At 52.2% G+C, this 21,356-nt stretch overlaps 1 protein-coding gene across 2 annotated transcripts in view; it reads right to left on the reverse strand.

The window, feature by feature from the left end:
• Positions 1-732: 732 nt before the first annotated feature.
• The window catches only part of RAMP1 (receptor activity modifying protein 1), a 43,090-nt gene continuing 22,466 nt past the window's right edge, over positions 733-21,356 (reverse strand). For both annotated transcript variants that reach the window (XM_059167571.1, XM_059167573.1), the window contains exon 3: positions 733-1,318. In XM_059167571.1, coding sequence (XP_059023554.1) covers positions 1,063-1,318 — 256 coding nt within the window. In that variant the 3' untranslated portion in view covers positions 733-1,062. The remainder of the gene's footprint in view (positions 1,319-21,356) is intronic.

Below are 21,356 nucleotides of genomic sequence, written 5' to 3' on the forward strand. Positions count from 1 at the left end.
AGTCCGGTTGGGCACTAGGCTGCTGAGTGGGGTGGTGGGTGACCCCACGTGGTTGTGGGCCATTGTGCTGGACATTCTAGAGGTAAGGGCATTGGGCCCGTGTTTGGGTGGGCTGGCCTGCAGGGCAGAGGGAGACGCTGAGGCTGAGGTGTGTGTGTGTGACATCCCATCAGTCATCCTGAGAAGGGGCAGGTCCTGGGCCAGGAGGCCCTGGAGGGCAGGGCAGGCTGGGAGCTGCAGGAGCCTCAGAGGACAGGTCAGAGCTTAGAAGACATTGGCGAGGAACAGCATGGAATCTCCCTTGGCAGATTCAGAAACTTCTGGAAGGAAGCTGTAAGCACGGGTTAGAAAGAATTGTGAATGGGAGAGCAGCAGCTGCCTGAAAACAGCCGGCAAAGCCCTCGGGGACAGAATGGAGGTGGGTATCTGGACCTGAGTGCTGGTGAGGAGGGGCCCGAGGAGGGGCCCTGAGGAGGGGCCTCAGCTCGGCAGTGAACCGCAGTCCTCAGGGCTAGTGGTTCCAGCTCCTGTGGTGAGGGTGAGGGAGCATGGGGGCATCAGGGTCCCTCAGATGCCTCTTTGGGGCACACAGTTCCTCAGCTGCCCATCATACCCCCACAGGGCCCTGGGATGGTCTCTTCACACAGAGGCAGATGGAATCTGAAGGGGCTGGTGTTTCTCCAACCTTCTTCCCTCAGGGATCCATCCCCAGAAATAATAATGCTGCCCACATTTGAGGACATCCTTTTAATCACAAACTGCTTATCCAGAGTCTGGCTTGAGGTTGGGACACTGGGAGACAGAACTTGGGACCCTCCCCAGGTACAGTGATGGTAACACTCCTGCTCCCTCCTAGCACTGGGGATCCCCACCATGGTCGCTTTGACCTCCAGCCTTTCTGTGTTAATGCCTGTACTGCAACCACCCTGAAATTCTTCTTACTCTTTCTGGAGAGAAGTGAGGGGGATCGGGGGCCTGCACTGACATTAGGGCCTCAGGAGCTCTCCCCAGGCCAGGCTGGGCCTCCCCACCTTCCCCGCCTGGCCCCCCGGGGCTGCGCGTCTACACGATGCCCTCCGGACGCTTGCTCCTCCAAACCACCAGCGCTGTCACCAGCAGGGTCACCAGGATGGGCACCACGATGAAGGGACAGAGGATGTTTCGGGGCGGGTCCCGCACAGCCCTGCCAGACACAGGGCAGTTTTTGAAGTAGTGCTGGTGGATGGCCACGAAGAACGTGTCCACAGCCGCGTTTGGCCAGAAGCAGTTCAGCTGGGCCGCCACATTCCTGGTGCAGTCTGTGAGTTCACTGTAGCTCCTGCAGATGGGAAAGCAGCTTATCAGCCCCTGAGTGGGCTGAGGGCCATGGGAGGACCCAGTCGCCCACCATGGTGAGCACTCGCGGAAGTCCAGGCCCAGAGGCAGCAGCCCAGCTGTAGGAGAGGGGGGCCCCAGATGGGGGCTCCCCAGATGTCCTGCACGTGGCCAGGCCCTGGAAGGTGAGCGGGGTCTTAGGGCCATCCCTCCCTGCTTCCGGGGTGCCAGGGACTAGGATGCCACATGTAAGGGCAGCCTGAAAGGTAGGCCAGTCAGGCCCACTCAGACAGCAGCCTGGGTCAAAAGCCATCCGCACACAAATCCACAGCTTCTCCAGCCTCTCCCCATGCCTGCCCCTCGGCTTGGAAGGCAGGGGCCTCATCTCCCAGCCCCCATCTTCCCACTCTCACTGGCATCTCCCACAGGGTCCATCACCCTTCCTTGTATGGAGGGACATATGTATCATGTGTAAGCGCCGTGAGAACAGGGCCGGCCTGCTTTGCACACCTGTAACCCCAGAGCCTGGAAGAGCAATCAGCACACGCCAATCACCAGGCAGTTGTTACTTTCTTTCTTTCTTTTTTTATTGTGGTAAAATTTAAATAACACAATTTCATTTTACTATTTTAACCATTTGTTAAGTGCACAGTAAGGGGCTGTAAGTACGTGCACGCTGTCATGTAGCCATCAGCACCATTTCCAGACCTTTCTCAGCTTCCCTAACAGAAACTCTGTCCCCATGAAACACTGACTTCCCGTTCCCACTTCCCACCCACCAAGCAGCTTTTTGTCTCTGACTGTGACCACTCTAGGGACCTTGGGTAAGTGGAATCATAAGGTATTTGTCTTTTTGTGATGGGTTTATTTCCCCAAGCAAAGCGTCCCTAAGGTTCATCATGTGGTAGCAGGTGTCAGACTCCTTCCTTTTCAAGGCTAAATCACGTTCTGCTTGCACCTACTTCATTTTGTTTATCCATTATCAATGGACAACCTGGGTTGCTTCCACGTTTAGTGACTGGGAGGAACACAGCGGGTACAAACACGGGTGGGCAAACATCTCTTGAACACCGTGCTTTCAATTCTTTTGGGTATACTCCCAAGTGTGTAACTGCTGGATACGGTGGGTCTACATTTAACACTTTGGGTAAATTACTTTTTAATAAGTGAAGAGTCAATATGGGGGGAAAGGAAGATGTAGTTTCCAGAAGGGAAAACACTTCTGCTTCTGCTTATCAGGTAGAAAGCTGCAAAGTGTGTTGCTCTTACTTGAATGATAACAAAACAAACAAACAAAAAAAAAAAGCCAAAGAGACTAGGAAATGGTATGTTTTCTGGAATCTGTCAGAGGTCTGAGACTGCAAAGCAGTGAAGTAACTTATTTCAAGCCAGAACTGTCCCACCTGGGGCCACGCGTGGGAAAGAGACACAGCTGCCATACCACATGCGAGAAGAAATCCACTTGTAAAAAACTGTCAAAGGCCAACTGTGGACTAGAAGGTCAGTTTGGAATTTCTGGGGCCCCAGACACACTGACTCATCACGTCTTCCCATGAGGCGCCAAAGGGCGTTCCTGAGGACTGGGGCAGGCAGGAGACTGGTTGTCACACTTGGCCAGGCACACTACGTTTCTTGAATACTTCTCATGTAAGAATTCCCAGCCTTAGACCCCTGGAGGAACAGGAGGGAACAGACCCATAGCCCTTCTGACATTCCCAGGCCTTTCTCTCCCTGGGAGCAAAAGCCTGAAGCTGCTGAGGGAAGGATGGTACAGCCCGTCAGCCCAGGACACAAGAAAGATGCACAGTGGCTGAGGGAGGGATGGGGAAAAGACTGTCTTCCCTTGGGAGAGCAGCAGGAACCCATCCTGGGCCTAGGATCCTGGGTGATACCAAACAGAGGTCTTCTGCCGCTGGGAGGGAGGCAGGACTCTCCCTGCTAAGGCCCCACAGATACAGGGCAGGGTTTGGCCACCATGGGAGAGGCCCAAAGGCAGGGGCCTGTCTGAACTGAGGCTCTGCTCCCTCATACGGGCATAACACAGACTAATAAGCAGTAACCATCTGCCGCCCAGACAAGGTGGGGAGAGACCCACTGTGTGTGGCCCGGGCATGCAGGGTGGGATGTTGCACTGAGGACATGTCACCAGGCCCGACTCTGAGCCCAAGGCTGCAGCAGCCTGTTGCTAGAGGTGTAGAGGGCTGTGGTGTTCTGAAACTCTCTGCGGCAACCACAAGCCCTAAGCCCAGCCCAGTTCCTGACAAGACTGACTCAAAACCCCACCCGAACAGCCTGGCAGGAGCAGCTCATTCATTTCCAGGTAGAAACAGTAGTTGCCTCAGTCTCGGCTTTCCTATACATGAATGTTCAGTATTCAATACAGAATCACGAACTTTCATTCCAAAGAACAGAAACCAAGCAACCCCTTGTCAAGAGATACATCAATCCACAGAATCAGACTCTGAGATATCATAACTATCATGCAGTTTTCCTCAAAAGGAAAACTATGATAAAGGGTCTAAGTGGGGAAGGTAGACAACAGACACAAACAGAGAAGTTCAGCAGAGATGCAAGGTATAGAAAACAAACAAACAAACAAACAAAGAGCATCAGAGAGAATTCCTTTGATGGACTCATCAACAGACCTGACATCTGAGGAGTGAACTGCTGAATCTGAAGGTAGGTCAGAAATTACTAAACAGAAACACAAAGAGAAAAAATAGAGCATGTCTGTGGCGAATTAATAACACTGCCAATGTTATCAACTCCAGTTTGTAATCTGAGTCTCAGAAGGAGGAGAAGAAATGGGGCAGAGGGGCCCCTGGGTGGCTCAGTTGGTTAAGCATCTGCCTTTGGCTCAGGTCAGAGATCCCAGGGTCCTGGGATCAAGACCCACATTGGGCTCCCTGCTCAACAGAGAGCCTGCTCCTGCCTCTCCCTCTGCCCCTACCCCTGCTTGTGCTCTCTCTCTCTCTCTCAAATAAATAATACAATCTTAAAAAAAATAATAAAATAAATAGGACGGGAAAAGTTTTTAAGAGATAATGGCTGAAAAATTTCCAAAATTAGTGACATATCAAATTGCAAATCCAAGAAGTCAGAGAGCCCCAAATAGAGCAAAAACCAAAGTGACAGCAACAGCCAATAAACAGCCATATAGACACATCAAATTCAAACTAGCAGCAGAAAACCAAAGATAAAGGGAAAAAAATCCAAAAGAAAAAAATCCTAGAGCCTGTCAAGAAAAAATACACCTACGGAGGAGCAATGACAGGATGTCAGCAGACTTCTGAGACTGTGCAGGCCAGGGGACAATGGGGTGACAAAGTGTTGGGAGTGGCAGTGGGAACACACCTCTGTCTGCCCAGAATTCCACACCCAGCAAAAATAGCTTCCACATATGAAGTTGAACTGAAGACTGAGAGAATTCACTGCCGGCAGATCTGGGTTAAAGAAACGTTTGAGATTTTCAGTCAGAGGAACATAGCAAGATGAAGAGCTCTGTGAAAAGTAAAAATGAGGATCTTTAAAAGATATATTTCTGATCTTCCTGATTTTTGATGTAGAAAGTGAGTAAAGGGAGCAGAGACCACAGAGAAACTACCCAAGGAGGCTTGAAAAGGCTGCATGGAAAAGGCCAGGGTGTCTCCAGCCTTGAGCACCCCACTATGTAGCTCCTTTTAGACTTGAAATCGCTAAGTCACTGTTTTCTCTGCCCTGGCTGCTCTCTGGGTCACTGCTGTGAGCGCACAGGGACCATGGGGCCCCCTCAGTCCATGTGGGAGGGCGGGGTGTGGAGGCCCCAGGAGGGGGAGAGTGGGCTGAGGCGGCAGCAGCAGACCTGCAGGGGTCTGCAGGTCTGCAGCCACCAGGGTGTGCGGTTTTCCCAAGTGAGCAAGGACTCATGTTTCAAGTAAAAACAGAAGTGGGAAGATTGGCAGGAAATCCTGACAGGCTGGGTCTCACTGGGTGAGGGAAGAAACCAGCATGCATCCAGTGGCTGGCCCGGGGCAACGCTGAATGTGTCACATATTGTAAAAGCCCCAAGTCCAGCCTTCTGGGCTGGCTGTTGGTCAGCCACAGGGTTACGTGTTATAAGTGCTGGTTTAAATGACTGCCTTCTCCCCTGCCTCAGGCCCAGCAGACCCATCCAGTCAGCGGGACCAGTGACAATCCATCCTAAACATCGTTCCCCATTTTCTGTGCCTAAAGGAAAGGAGATGGGATATCCCTACAAAGAGGGGTTGGGGTTGCCATGTCTGGGCTGGCCAACCAGGATGGGGAAGAGCTCCCGACCTAAGAGACAAGACTCGTCAGACCCCACACTGAGGCCATGTGGAGGGTGAGCCTCTGATGGGCTATTCTGGGATCAGGCGCTTTCTCCTTGAAATGTTATCCCTCCAGTCTGCAAAGCCACCCCTGTCTAAAAATATCTCTAACATGCAGTTGGCCATCCACATCCTGTTTATTTATACAGAAGTGACAGCTGAAACTTTCAATAAATATTTCGAGCCCTGTCAGCAAGGGTGTGATAAGAGAATTCCCCTCAGAGCGCAGACATTCTTCTCTTCAGCAGAACATAGTACTGACTGAAGGGCCCAAAATAATCATGAAAAATATTCTTGCCTTAACCCTCTATTTTCAGTTCTCACGTAACTGAACAATTACATTTTTTTTGTGTGTGTGTCTGAGTCTTTCTATTCTGGGCCCTTAAGCAAACTTTGTTTGGCATGTTTCTGAACACTATGGTGGGAGCTTCCCATATACTTGGGTCCCAAGTCAAGGGTGCCATGACTCACGGGTGTTTACTTATGGACAAGAAGGCCGATGCCCACGGATGCCCCAGACAAGTGGTGTACTCTGGGGACACTTGTGGTTGGTGTTTTCCCCAGCTAGTCCTGACCAGCCCTGATGTGTGGGGTATCTGAGTTTGAGCCCTGACACCCCACAGACCTGGATTCAAATCCCATCTCCATGACTTATCATGCGTGATCTTGGGGATCTCATGACCCCTATCAGAGTGAGCCCTGGCCTCCTTCTATTCTTTTTTTTTTTTTTTAAGATTTTATTTATATATTTGACAGAGAGAGATCACAAGTAGGCATAGAGGCAGGCACAGAGAGAGAGGAGGAAGCAGGCTCCCTGCTGAGCAGAGAGCCTGATGCGGGACTCGATCCCAGGACCCCGAGATCATGACCTGAGCCGAAGGCAGCGGCTTAACTCACTGAGCCACCCAGGTGCCCCTCCTTCTATTCTAATGAGGAGACTACCTGTCAGGGTTACAAGGCAGATCAAGTTAAATGAGGTCAAGGGCCCAACATACAGCAGGTGCCCAATAAATGCATGTTACTTCATCGCTTCCTCCCAGACAATTGGCGTGTGACTCCTGAAGTCCACGCTTCTTGTTCCATCAGCTTGAGCAAACGCTGACCAGACAACACGTGTCTCAGCCTCCAAAATTGGAGGAGGAAGTGTTTTTGGACTTAGGTTTAGCTCATCTGCCTCAGTATTTGCCTCCACCTGTCCAGGATCATGTATTGTGCAGGGTTTCCAGTGGCTCTGCAACCCCCACCCCCGTGGGGAGGGGAGGTGGTGGCCTGGCAGCCCGAGTGAGGTTGGCCTGAGAGCCTGTCAGAGTGCCAGATGACACGGGGCAGGGAGGCTTTCAGGGAGTGGGGGAAGCCTGTGCGTGGGTGTGAGACACAGAGCCAGATATCCGTGACGCCCCTGGTGAGACAGCTCTTCTGGAAATCCAACAACTAATACGCATCTGTGAAGAACTTTAACCTCACTGTTTAGGGGGGAAAAAAAAAAGTGAATTCCTAGATTTAAAAATAAGACTGCACTGACGACAGTGTAGTGGAATGAGGGGAACACATACATCATCACTAATCAATAAAATGACATTTTTCTGGAAGGCAATTTGGCAGTACGTGTCAATGACCTCAGAACTGGGGATACCCTCTGACCCAAGAATTCTGATTCTGGGAATTATCCTAAAATAATACCATAAAATGTAGACACATGTCATGTAACGAGATGTTCACTGCAACTTTCTGATTGTGAAAAACAGCCAACAGTTGGACAGGGGTGAAGGAGACTGCTTCTAAAAGCTTCCCCTGAGCTCCTTCTCCTGGGGGCTCCCAGTCCCACCAACGGTCTCCACGGCCAGCTCCAGCCACAGCCTTTCAGGAAGGCCACCAGAGGGCGCTCCTCCGAGGCACTTCCTCTTCATGGCCTCTCCTGGGGATGCTTCTCCTGACAGCCACCTCCTCCCTTGAGCCTCTCCCCTCTGTCAGCAGCCTGACCTGTCTCCACCGAGAGGCTCCCCTGTCCTTGCTACCTACCCCGTGCTGGGAGGGGTGTCCATACTCTGCAGGCTCCTTGGCTCGTGGGCCAGCTGTGACGCTCCACACCTGCATGTGAAACTCACTTCTGTCCTCATCTAGCTGTCAACACAGCTGACTTCCAGGCTATCCCTGCCTCAGCCCCATTTCCCACCACCTGGGAAACCTTGCCCAGCTCCTGAGCCGTCATGGGCTTCTCCTTATCTCCTCCAGAGGTGTCCCCCCTCTTCCTGTGTGGCTCTATCTCTAGGCCCAGGAGTAGGCAGAAGTGACTTGTCTTCATGGGTTATTACCCACCCTCAACCATGTCCTGTCCTTCTCACTGGCTACATGCTAGCTTGGCTGGCTAACATTTCTGTCTCAGGATATTTGCACATGCTGCTTGAAAGGTCTTTGCTTTCTGCATGGAAGGCTCCTAACCCCATCTTCCCAAGGCCAACCTTTTCTTATCCCTCAATGAAAGGGCGCCAAGAGCGACATTCCCACTGTGACAGTGTTCGGAGAGCTTCCTGGTGTACAGATAGCCTACAGGAGGTGTCAGAAGCACAAGATGGAGTTGACCACACCTTCAAGTCAGAGACTTTAACTCCCTTTCAGGGCTGAGCAGATTAAAATCTATATAATGTGAACAAACCACATTCACTGAAGTATTGTGATGTGCCTGGTCGGCAGAGAATCAATCACCTTTTCAAAGGTCACAGATTCTACTGCAGCAGGAAAGAACAATAACAGAAGCCCACAGCAGAAACCGTACATCAGTAGTCTTTGACTACAATATTCAAAAGTAGAAATTAGTAAGAAAAGGATAAGTTAAAAAAAAAATCAACTGTCCAGAAATTAAAGATGACTCCTATAATCTTGAGGTCTGAGGAGAACTTGACAATTCATTTACGCACTATTAAGAAGACAATGGCAATACTATTTGTAAAAGTTAAGGGGATGAAAAAAAAAGTTAGGGGATGGCCCACAAACAATCCTGAGAAAAATCCGCTCTCCTAAACTTACTTACTAAACAAAAACATATGAAAATACACAAAGAAAGTCTCCAAATCAAGACAGTTTAAAAAAGAACAGCAAAGTAAATTATTCCAAAGGATAAATCATTTAAATGCACTACTAATTGTTAGAAACAAATAATTAGGGATATTTTAAAAAATAGTAAAATGAATCAGCAAATTAAAATGCTGATTCTTTAGAAAAATAGTTGCAGTGAAACCAGCCATATTTCTAAATCCTATAATGTAGAAGAAAAGTAGGGGTGGGGCACCTGGGGGGCTTAGCTGGTGAAGCATCTGCCTTCCGCTCAGGTCATGATCTCAGGGTCCTGGGATGGAGTCCCACATGCACTGGGCTCCCTGCTCAGCAGAGAACCTGCTTCTGCCTCTCCCTCAGCCGCTTCTCCTGCTTGTGCTTTCTCTGACAAATAAAAATAAATAAAATTAAAAAGAAATAAAGTAATTCTCTATTAACATTCCCATGTATCTTCTCATATTTTTTAAAAGATTTTTAAAAATTATATTTATTCATTTGAGAGAGAGAACAAACAAGAGTACAAACAGGGGGAGGGTCAGAGGCAGAGGGAGAAGCAGGCTTCCTGCTGAGCAGGGACCCCAATGCGGGGCTTGATCCCAGGACCCCAGGATCATGACCTGAGCCAAAGGCAGACGCTTAAATGACCGAGCCATCCAGGTGCCCCTCACTAATTTCTGATTTCTGATTAAAAAGAAACAACCTTGTAAAACCACAAAGAGCTTCTTTTCTTAATGTGATAAAAACTTCTCCCACAGCAAGGGCACATCCCATTCATTACTGGAACCCTGGGGGTATTTTCATCACAGGCCAGGGGGACTTCATCTTCAAGTGGTCATGTCTTCTCCCTTGTGGTTTCCGCCTCTGGGGTCAGGGCTCCGACCCACAACTGGGTCGTCACGCGCAGCCTTTCCTAGGCAGGACAGGGCTGGCCACCCCTGGGGCTACTTCCTCTGGTGATGCAAAACCACACAGCGTCAGGCCTGGAGTGAGCGTGCCAGGCTGGCTCATTGCTACAAAGGGCCTCGGACCCTAGGGAGACCGGGGGCCCCCCAGGTAGCTAACTGAGCCCACGTGGTCTCTATCTCTGTGGGCCCCCACACAAGGGGACTCAGGAGCTGGCCCTCTTGCCCGGAGGTAGCACAGGATGGGACATCTTTTGTTTTTCTTGATGCTGGGGGATGTCAAAGGAAGTCTGTGACCAGGCCCAGGGACAGGAGGCCTTGAGCATCTCTGCAGCCCAGGGCTGAGCCACAGTGCTCAGACAAGAAGGCTTTGGCGTTACTGTGACCATTGCATGCAAACACGTACTGGAAAAATGCATCTTTCCAAGGTTCCTCCCATGGTGGATCGGATCTCCTTATTTTGTAGAACGGGGACCCTGGACATCCTGGCAGACCTGTGTGCCCAGGGAGCTTGGCCCACGACTCGCAGCATTCACGGGCACAGACTCAAGGTCTCTACCAACACTCAGGCCACAAAGAACCGAAACAGCTCGACAGGCTTCATACAAAACCCTGTGAGCGGCGGAGGTAACTTCACATCATGTCAGATCCCTGGTCAACAGTACCTCCCTGACCCCTGGGCCCTGGCCGAGGGAGGTGGGCAAGTGCCATTGCCTCAGAAAATGAAGAACATGAACAGAACAGTGAATAAACCGCCTCGGGAGGGTACCAGGGAAGAGGGAGGCCCATGGAGACCGGCTGGCATTTTCACTCTGGCTAGGAGGAGACAGTCCCGAGAACCACTTGCCCCCCACCCGGGGTGTGCGTCAGCTGATAAACAGCAGAAGGGGGTCAGGGAAGAGCTGGAAAGATCTCACCCTGCAAGGCCACTGTGGAACACAGATGTGGGACAGCCCTCTGTGGCCTCCTCGAGCCAGTGCTCCCCCTTCCCACCCTGCTGGGCCTTTGGCCTCCCATCTCCTGGCCCGAAGCCAGCCTGGGCTCCCATCCCCAGAGACATTCCACAGGGGAAAACCGCAAGGCAGCGGTCTAGGGTCACCCCACTTCAGTCCCTGGGTGTTGGCTCAGAAAGATGCTGCCTGGGGGAGGGCAGTACCCTTTCACCCAGTACAGATGAGGTCCTGAGGGCCCTGTCCCTGGAAGTGACCCCCACACCTCCCATCCCAACGGCATGTGGGCGGTAGACACTGGGAGCCTGAACCTGGCCCCTCTCCCACGTTCTGCTTTCTGCCTGCTTCTTAAGACGCACGTACGCACGACCTGCTCCATGACCCCATCCCGTGAAGAAAGGATTTCACGGTTCCTTTCCTGCAGAGGACTGGCTTCCCCCAACCCGGCTTCCACCGCAGGGTGGCAGAACAGGCCTGCGGCTCTCCTCCTGAAGCCCCCCGAGCCCCCTGCCCGTGTTCTTCTATTTCCTCTCAAGACAGGACTCAGGCCTGATGCTTTTGGTATGCGTGCCCTGGCTGAGTGCCCTGGCCCCGTGGCGCCCCTCTCCCGCATCCCCCATACTATCCCCTGCAACCAATTGCAGCTGCCTGTCTGCTATCTGCCTCCCCACCGGACTGGGACGCTGGGAGATGGGGTGGCTCCTCTCAGGTCCTCATGGAATCCTGGTCCCTGGGTGGGGGCACAGTAGGGCTCAGCGCACAAGGCTGATATGCTTGTGACTCTGGCCTCCCCCAAAGGAACCACCTGGAGCCCTTGCTCCCCAAACCTAGGCCAGGAGGGAGAGGTGGTAGAGGGCACTGTCCCTTCCCACCTGGGCTGTCCTGGAGCTCCTTGCCTGGATACAGGCCCTGTAGGCAGGCCCAAGGCCCCTAGACCCATGTCTCAGAAGCACAGACCCACAGTCCCTACTCAGAGAACTATGTGGTCCTGTGCCAGCCCCAGAGCCCACCCTTGGGCCTGGAACCCGGAGCACACTTCGGGGGAGCAACAGGGGACTCCCTGGGAACATTTTTCAGCTCTGCAACCAGGCTGGTTGGCACCATCTGGAAGCAGTGGGTGGGGGTCACATGGGAGCCGTGTGGTGCATGGAGCCCTGTGTGGAATGAGGAAGAGCGCCCCCAACTCCAGGCAGGCCATGTGGCTTCAGCCTCCACCTTGGCTAGCCGCCCTGTGAAGGATCCAACCCGCCAAGCTGCAATGTGTCCTTGGACAAGAGACTTGGTGTCTCTGGGCTGTGGTTTCTCCATCTGAGAAGACCATCACAGGTCTGAGCTGGAGACCAGGAAGCCAATGTACCCAGAGGCCCTCACACCCCCCAACCCATGGGGGAAGCTCCAGTCAAGGTGACCGCTGTCTGTTGAGGGGACCCCAGTGTTTTCTGTGTTTCTGGAAGGTTTAATCAGAGTTTGGTGGACAATACAGCTTTGCTGTCATACCAGACAGCTCTAGGCCCAGCCCTGGTTTCCTGAGCTTGGCCCCCATTGGGCCAGAGTATGGCTTGAGCACCCTCCTCTCAGGGTCTGCAAACAGAGCAGCAGCCTGCAAACACTGGTGGGTAGGACAGGTGGGCCTAAAGGGACTGGGGCACCACAGGGTACTGTGCTGGGAGATCAGGCTGTGGGGACCCGAGGCCACAGAGACACAGAAGGTGGTAGAGCAGCTCTCCAGCCGCCCTGCTGGGGTTGGGCTGTGGGTTCCTGCTGGGAGCACATGCTGCCTGGCCCTGGGGTCAGGCCAAGCCCAGTCTTTGTCCCCTGGGCGAGGGACACCCTGAAACTAAGGAGGTCACAGGGAGCTGTGGGCATACAGAATGGGGACCCACTTAGGTTGGGGTGTCAACCACACACCTCCCCGCAGCTGAGGGCAACAGTCCCCACCCAGGACTGCAGATGCCCTGGCTCTCTGCCCTCCACAGGCTAGGAGATCCTAGGACACATTCCCACAGAATATGGGAAGTTACTCCTTGAACCAGCGTTCTGAGCCTCTTCTTACAAAGTGGGCTGCGGGGGTGGCCTGTGTGGGTGACCCTGGGTGGCAGTGAAGGGGGCGCCCAGGGGTCTAACCCATGTCTGCTTGGCTCCTCCATGCATGTAGCTTCCTCCCCTGCTTGGCCTCAGAAGCCCCTTTTGGGGAGGAGGCACCCAGCTGGGGCCCGGCCTCATTTGTCTCCCTCCGCAACTCCTGCCCCGTGGCTCTGCGCCAGACAGCTTCTGGAGCCTCTGTTCACACTGGGAGGAAGCAGAGGTTTCTAAATCCATTCTTGGCCCTGTGCACAGTCTGTGCTGGCAGCAGACACAGCGCCCAGGATGCTGCCCAACCGGGCTCCCCACGGAGAGGGCCTGCTGGGCGGGCGAGGGCACAATGCCTTTTCTGAGAACAGGCTGGGGCAGGAACCAGGCTCCTGGGGTCTGGAGCTCAGGGCGATGAAACTGCACTTGTAAAATCCAGCAGGCGTCTGAGAAGCTAGGGAACTGTGGCTGATCACCAAGCTGTGCCTGCTGTCACCCAGGCGTCGGTGTGAGCCCCCTCCCACCCTTGTCCTTGCTGGGACTCCTGTGAAGATCCGGGACCCCCGTGCAGACACCAGGTCTAGGAAGGTGAAGCCACCACTCCCACCCTTGCTGGGATGTGGGTGTGCATGAGTCTGTGTTCCAGGATTAGGTGGACAGTGGGGCGCTATGTTTGGACACTGACACCCCAGGACATTATCCTTGTGAAGCTACGCAGGTCATGGGAGGGAAGGGCTTTTCCCTGGAGCCCATCCTTGTCCCACTGCTCTCTGTCCCACTGCCCGTCCCGCCCTGGAGCCCCTTTGTCTCTGTGATGCCACTTTCAGCTGGGACCCCACTCCGCCCACCCCCGCAGGGACACCTGTCCTGCCCTCCCACCATGTCCCACCACTTGTGGCCTACTCGTCCAAGTGGCCCCTGCCACCTGTGCCCTCACTGTCCCAGTCTTACTGCGTTCAGAGTTTGGGGCGACACCAAATACAGGGGGAAGGGCAGGGCCATGGAACATTCCACACCACGGTATCCAGCCTGGCGGTGAGACTGAGCACTGAGCTGTTGTGCTTTCAGCTGTCAGGGGGACATAGCAGCTCCCAGCTAACAGCAAGTTGGGGAAACCTACTCTGAGCTGGACACTCCCTGCACACATGGCACCTGGCCACTGGGGACCCCATAGCTGTTGGGGAGCCTCCATCTCTGGCCTGGAATTCCTGTGAGGCCAGGCACCAACTGTCTCCCCAGAACCGGCCTGGAGGGAGTGTGCCTGAGGGAAGGAAGGAACAATCCTCTCCCTCCTGACTCTGCTGAGACCTGCCAGCACCGAGACCCTCACCTGTGGACCGTCTATCTACTCCTGGGGCTCACCCTGAGGGAGAAAGAGGGGCTTCCCAGCAGCCACCATGTGGCAGGTGCTGAAGCCTAAACCCGTGGGGGGTGCAGCCCCAGGAGGGGGTGAAGGTCCTGCCCCTGGGTCCCCACCAGCCACAGCATGGACCCACCCCTGTGGGGTCCACAGCAGAGGCTAGCACTTAAATATCTGGTTCTGAACTCCTTCATGGTACCCGAGTGCCCTCACCTAACTTTTTAAGGAGGAACCACAACTGGAACTGGGTAAGAGCAGCCACCAGTGGCCCCTGGCCTGCCAACGCTCTGTCCCACCTCCTGGTGAGTGTGTGCTCTTCCAAGCCAGGAGGCTGAGGCTGCCCACAGTGAGACAGAAGCTTCCAGCCATCTGCCATGCTTCTCTGTGATTAGGAATCAGCCTGGGACAAGTGTGCACCTGGAGCAGCCCCAGCAGCCCAGGAGGACAAGAACACAGAGACATCAAGGTCACAAGGACCTGCAGGCCCACCTAGCTTTCTGGAGGGGGTCCTGAAGCCTCCCGGTGGCACCAGGACAAGCTGGTCCTGGTCCAAGGAGGGGAGTCAGGCGTTGGTCTGAGGATCAGTCCAGGGCCCGAGGGTCTATGTTGGACGCTGCCCAAAGGCTCCCCGAAGGCAGTCCCTAAACAGTCATGGGGTTCAGGGCCTGCCTCCTGCCTACCCCATGCCTTCACAGTCCCTTCCCAGTCCTTGCCTCTAGCAACTTGCAAGCAACCCCTCTCCCCCAACCCTGGAAAGCAGAGGTCGTGCTTACAAGATAAGAAACCATCTCTTTGCCTTCTCTGATGACATGATAAAAACCCAGAGACAATGGAACGCCCGCTATACCAACTTCAGAAAATGGGGCTGTTCATCACACTGTATTACCTGCCAAGCTGTCACTCCTGGAGAAAGGCAGCTTTTAAAGCGCCCTAGAAAATTTTTGCTTTTGAGAACGTATTAATCATACAGTTTATTCCTAGGATTTACTTCGAATAATTGCCAGAATCTAAAAGGCACATGTGAAAGGGAACGATGAGTTAAAAATAGTAAGACATGCTTGAGTTAACAGCCTATTTGCAAAGATGAGTAGCCACGAGCCGGATCAGACCAAGGGTTATTACTGACAAAAGTCAGAACCATGCAGGGTGAAAAATAAAAACAAAATAGAGAAGAGAAAGACAAAGAAAATACTAGAACATTAACCCAAATCAATGAGGAGAGAGAGAGAGAGACAAAGCAAAAGTCCAGGAATCCAAAAACCCAGAGACTCTGGGGAGGCGGGGGAGTCTTCCACGGTTCGGTGGCTGGGGGAAAAGGCCAGGGTATGCAGTCTGACCCTGTAAGAAAATGAACACAGGAATCAGAGCATCTGTGTTTCACATTTCACAGCTGGTTGAGTGAAAAGAAGTTTTCCAACAGTCAGCCTCATCAGAAAGATAAAAGAAAAGACATCACGTTTCAACAATGGGAAGAAAAAAATAAATCAGCGTAACATAAAAAATCAAGACAAAAAAAGGAGCACCTGAAAGCTGAACAGAAAGGACAAATACAAGGTCATTTCTCAGTTATGAGGCTCATGGCTCTCCCTGAGGAAGCACAAAAATCCAGCAATATGCCGTTCGCAAGACACACCAGAAGAGGAAGAGGAGGTGTGAGTAAGCTTCAAGGGGCTGCAGAGTGGGGTTTCAGGGCTAATACCAGGCCGAGATTAACACAGGCAAAAACCATCCCATGTGGCAAGAGTCGTTACGTCACGGTCGATGTCAGCAGCATAATCGTGCAGCATCTACATGCTATAGTAACAGAGCAGGATCTATGCATGCACACCTGCCGGGAGAACGATGCAGAAAAACCATGCCAGTTTGGCCAGGACTGAAGAATCCACTGCTCATTATCAAACACACAGAAAGTTCAGGAACACGGGAAGGAGCTGAGTAGCACAACAGTGCGGAGTCCGTTGCTGTTTCAGTGGGAATGAAACGAGCAGAATATGGTTCATTTTCAAGGACTGCCGGTGTGTATACAGAAGGTCGTCATGTGCAGGATCTCAAGGAAAATCTCAACAAAAATATGGAAGCAGAAACTATTTGCTCTCTGTTCTCTTATTCTGTCAAGAGAAGAAGAGAGTAAGAACCAAACAGAAATACAACATTTGAGAATGAAAATGTACTTGTCTACGGAAAACACTGTCCGGTACGACGAAAACACAGACATCTCAAAACCAGCAGAAAGTGGTAAAGAAGGTCCAGAAGGAGAAACCACATGGCCTCATTAGGTTCAAAGAAGGTGAGAAAAAAAATGATGATGCAATAAGCATCAAAATTCTATCTCGTGAAAGAAGCAAAAAAAAATTTTGGGGTGGGGGGGAAGCGAAAAAGAGGGAAAAGCTAATGATGAAAGTCAAAGCCAAAAAATTTTAAAAGACACTGCTATCTAAAATCTAGCTCATTTTCTAAAGACCTTTAAGAATGGGCACACTGGGGTGCCTGGGCGGCTCAGTGGGTTAAACCACTGCCTTCAGCTCGGGTCATGATCTCAGCATCCTGGGATCGAGTCCCGCATCGGGCTCTCTGCTCAGCAGGGAGCCTGCTTCCCCCCCCCCCACTCTCTGCCTCCCTCTCTGTCTACTTGTGATTTCTCTCTGTCAAATAAATAAATAAAATCTTTAAAAAAAAAAAAGTATGGGCACAATGAATAAAAAAATGGGCCTTGTCATCTGCCTCTGCTGACCCAGGTGGCCTCTATACAGAGAACACAAAGGGAGGGAAAAACACAAAGATTAGACAAAATTTTGAATACAGAAGATCTGAAACATTTAAGGGGATGATATGTGTCATTATGTTTCAGGGAGGAATGTGAAGTATACTGACCCAATAAACACTGATGAAATAACAAGCATGAAACAAAAAACAGCCCAAATCGAGCAACAGTGAAACTAGAAAAAGAAATCCTCCCCACCCTGCAATGCGGATCTGATGGTTTTAGTGATGAATTCATTCACATTTGCAAGGGATGAATAATTATCACGTCAGATAAATTATTTCCCCCTCTTGACCCCAATAGTCAGCTGAGCACATATATTCCATGAGGCAACTATGACCCTAATCCTAGAACTTCCGGGAAACTTGTATGGAGGGAAATGAGGAGATGGTAAAGAAGTGAATATTTTTTTTTTTTAAAGATTTTATTTATTTATTTGACAGACAGAGATCACAAGTAGGCAGAGAGGCAGGCAGAGAGAGAGAGAGAGAGAGAGAAGCAGGCTTCCTGCAGAGCAGAGAGCCCGATGCGGGGCTCGATCCCAGGACCCTGAGATCATGACCAGAGCCGAAGGCAGCAGCCCAAACTACTGAGCCACCCAGGCGCCCCAAGAAGTGAATACTTTTATACTCATTTCCCTGGGGAGGAAACAGAGGCCTATGGAGGGTAGGCAGGGACAGAATCAGCGGGGTTCCTGAACGGCAGGTCCCATTTGAGTTCTGTGCTCAGTCCACTGTGCGAGTTCTGTACTAACTGCTGAGACAACATCTGAAGGTAACAGCCAATGAGGCCAAGTAGGCCTGCCGCCATTCTTCAGGACTCGGGGGCCAAAGACGCTCGCTGTGGGAAGATCCCTGCTAGCAGATGGCTCTTCTCTAGTGGACTGCTTGGTGATGTCCATCTCAATTAGAATCTCAGTATGACCTCTGATGGAACTTGGCAGAATGGTTTTTTTTTTTTTCCCCCCAAGATTATATTTATTTATTTGACAGACAGAGATCACAAGTAGGCAGAGAGGCAGGCAGAGAGAGAGGAGGGGGGAAGCAGACTCCCCACTGAGCAGAGAGCCCGATGTGGGGCTCGATCCCAGGACCTTGGGATCATGACCTGAGCTGAAGGCAGAGGCTTTAACCCACTGAGCCACCCAGGTGCCCCTGCAGAATGGTTTTTCACTCTTTTGGAAAACAGGCAGAACATATATCAAAGAAAACAAAACGTAATGTGAAATGCAATGAGAACGCACACACTAAAAGCAAATGAGATCGTCTAAACTGTAGAAAATATTACAGAGCACGGTGATGAGAAGTGAGGGTATAGCCCCAAGCCATAAATAAAAATCAACTGATGTGATCTTAATCCACACACATATGTCTTATGTTTTAAGCTAAGCATTACCAAACAGAAGTAAGAAATACTATTTAACAAATGATGTTAGCATCATCGAAGTAGGAAGGAAATAAATTTTAATTCAGGTCTTAATGTAAACTACTCACTGTGTTAGGAAGGAGAAATGTTATTTCAAAACACGTGACAACTAAATAGAAATAGAACATAACATAGTGGCCATAGGACTCCCTCCAAATTTCGACAACTGGATTTCCAGAACACATAGGACAGTGGCCAAGTCACAGACCTCTGAGGAGTGAGTCAGGGCACACGCGTAAGAGGAATAATTAATATATCACACACGGGACACAAACAGCACCGCAGTAAACACAAGGGACATGTGAAGAGAAAACGTTTAGAACAAAACAACAACTAGCTAACTTCTACCAGGTTCAGGAGTCTGTAAAATAAGGTTAATAAAAGTCCCAGGGACTCAGAAGATAAAGTAGCTAAAGTCATGCTCAAATACTTTGAGCTTGAGAAGAAACAAACTGCAGAGAACTTCAGAAGAACAGTTCTCCTTCCCGGCAGCCGAAGGCAGGCACAGCAGACGAGAGGCGGCTCATTTGAAACCTGCAAAACCAGGATCTCTACAAACTCAATTCTCAGGGACATGTGAGGAAATAAATAGTTTCGTGTGTTGCTGGTAATAAAAATTCGTAGAATTCTTTAAAAGGGCAGCTGGGAGGGCAGCTCTTTCTGTCCACGAGTCCCATGCTTTAATAAAACCACCTCTTTGCACCAAAAGAAATGAAATGAAATGAAATAAATAAAATAAAATGGCAACTGGGCCAAACTTATCAAGAACCACAGAATGGGGGCTCCTGGGTGGCTCAGTCCACTAAGCATCTGCCTCCGGCTCAGGTCATGATCCCAGGGTCCTGGGATTGAGTCCCACATCAGGTTCCATGCTTAGTGGGGAGCCTGCTTCTCCCTCTGCCTCTGCTGCTCCCCCTGCTTGTGCTCCCTCTCTCTCAAATAAATAAATAGAATCTTTTTAAAAACCTACAGAATGTTCATGGCACAGGCTGTAGTAAGTCCATTTGCAAGGATTCTTAAAGAAATTAGTCAAAAAAAGAAGTAAGGCTGTATGTAGAGAAGCTCTCAGAGCTGCATCATTTACAACGCAAAAACCTGGAAATGGCCCAGCATAACAGGATTGCGAAAATCCGGATGTTAACTCGGCCTTCCTGCTACGGAGTTAGGCTGCGTCCAGCTGGCCCCGGGCAGCGAAGGTAAACCCCCCTCTTACTACTCGGAAGGAGTGTATTTTTAAGAAAATGGGCTCTCTGGTTTTTGTTTTTGTTTTTTTTTGGCTGAGAGAAATGGGAATGCAGACCTAAAAGGCACCTGAATGTGTCCCACAGGGCACCCTATAAGATAGCGTCCAGGGCTGAAGTCCTGTGAGCCACTGGGGGAGAAAGCTGTCTTCATAATAAGCGCGGGGAAGGTGGTCGCCACCCTATGCCACAACTCCCCGGGGCCCTGACAGTCGATGGAATGTCGCTGGGTCCAACCGTGCTCAAAAGATGGCCATCAACAGAATGATGGATGGACAGAGGGGTCCTGGGAGACCCTGGGGGCAGGACCAGGGCTGGGCTGAAGGTTATCAGTGGTGGGAGGGGGCAGCTGCTGCAAACCGCCCCCCCCCCCGTCACACCTACTAGTCCTCCCCACTTCGTGCTCCCTGCTCCTCCCAGGTGCGCACAGCCCTGGGGGGGGGGCTGCCCTAGAGCAGGCTCAGGGGAGATCTTTGTGAGCCAGCCTGCACCCCTCCCTGACAGCAAACTCCTGTGCTCACAACCTGGAAGTCTCTGAGGCCTTCCTGAGTGGGGGGGCGCGGAGTGCGGGGAGTCACAGCAGCATCTCCAAGGCGGGAGCAGAAGGCACATTGCCACAAGCCCCCATCACTAGGATCTGCCCCACCTGCCTGCTCCTGTGACCCCAGCCAGGATCTGCTCAGTGTTGCTCCATGGCTGACCTCCCACACAGTGACTTCATCCCCAGACCAAGGAGGTGGGGAAGAGGGCAGTGCATCCCGTAATGGAAACAGATGTCGAAGCAGGCTTGGTGCTACGGTGCTACGTGGTCACCGCCGTGTCTGGGAAGCATCCGTGCCCGCTGTTGCCGCCAGTGGACAGGAAGGGGGGTCAAGGATGAGGTGGTGGCCCAGGGACATGGAGGAATGAGGGCCGGTGGTCCTCCTCCATGGCTCCCAGCGTCCCCCCGCCACATGGGACTGCTCGGCTTCTGGCCTCTGTAGACACACATTTTGGGAGCTTTCTCAAGGAGGGAGTGGGGTTCTTCCTCCCCACTCCCTGAAAGCTTCCAGTCCAGCAGGTAGCCATCCATAGACCCTCTGTGATCATCTGAGAACCACCCCCCCAACCCCCCGCCGGAGCAGGCACACAGATGAGGCAACCGCAGCCCGACATGCTACTGCTGCCCCTGAGGGCTTCCCACCCCCAACATGCAGACAGCAGCTCTGCCTGCTGGGGCACAGCCAGAGGGCTACCTTGTGGGGGAGCAAAGACGCAGTGGGGGCAGGGTGGGGCCAGGAGCCACCGTCGGAGGCTCTCCCCAAGGGGGTCCTTAGACTCTTTCCCACATCTGTCTGCCCAGGGCTGACGCGAGGTGCACGCTGGGGGAAAGTGGATTTCCGGAACCTTCTGCCCCCCCCCCGCCCCCCGCTTGCCTGTGAACACAGATCTGGGTGCACAAAGCCTGAGAAGACAGCCTTCCTCAGCCTGCCCTGCTCCCCCATGGTTGGTCCCATTGCCCCCAGCCTCCATCTGCTACCACAGGTCAGCTGTGGCGGAGCTCCTGACACAGGGTGGATGGGCCTAACCGGCTGTGACCTTGCCGCCTGCATGGATACCCCACTCACGACAGCGCCCCCCCCTTGCTGCTGTGGGGTCCTGGTGGTGCGTGTGGTACACTTCTCCTCAAGATGCCACCTCGGTGCTGACTTTCTAGAAGCTGGATTCGAGAGGGTGGAGGAAAAGGGCCCCCCTTTTCTCTGCCTGCCCACCGAACTCTGATTCCCACAATGCCTCTCTGTCACAGCTTCGGCCTAACAAACTCCAAAGGTGGCTGCTGGGAGCTCCGGGTCCAGCTCAGGGGTCCTTCCTCTCTGCAGACCCCAGCAATGGAAGAACACCCACCCTCCATGGCTGCACACCTGGAGCACTGGAGGGGGAGCCTAGACGCGTGGAGAGCTGTGGAGGACCACCG

The sequence above is a fragment of the Mustela lutreola genome, chromosome 3 (assembly GCF_030435805.1).
Source record: "Mustela lutreola isolate mMusLut2 chromosome 3, mMusLut2.pri, whole genome shotgun sequence".
In the NCBI taxonomy this organism is placed as follows: domain Eukaryota; kingdom Metazoa; phylum Chordata; class Mammalia; order Carnivora; family Mustelidae; genus Mustela; species Mustela lutreola.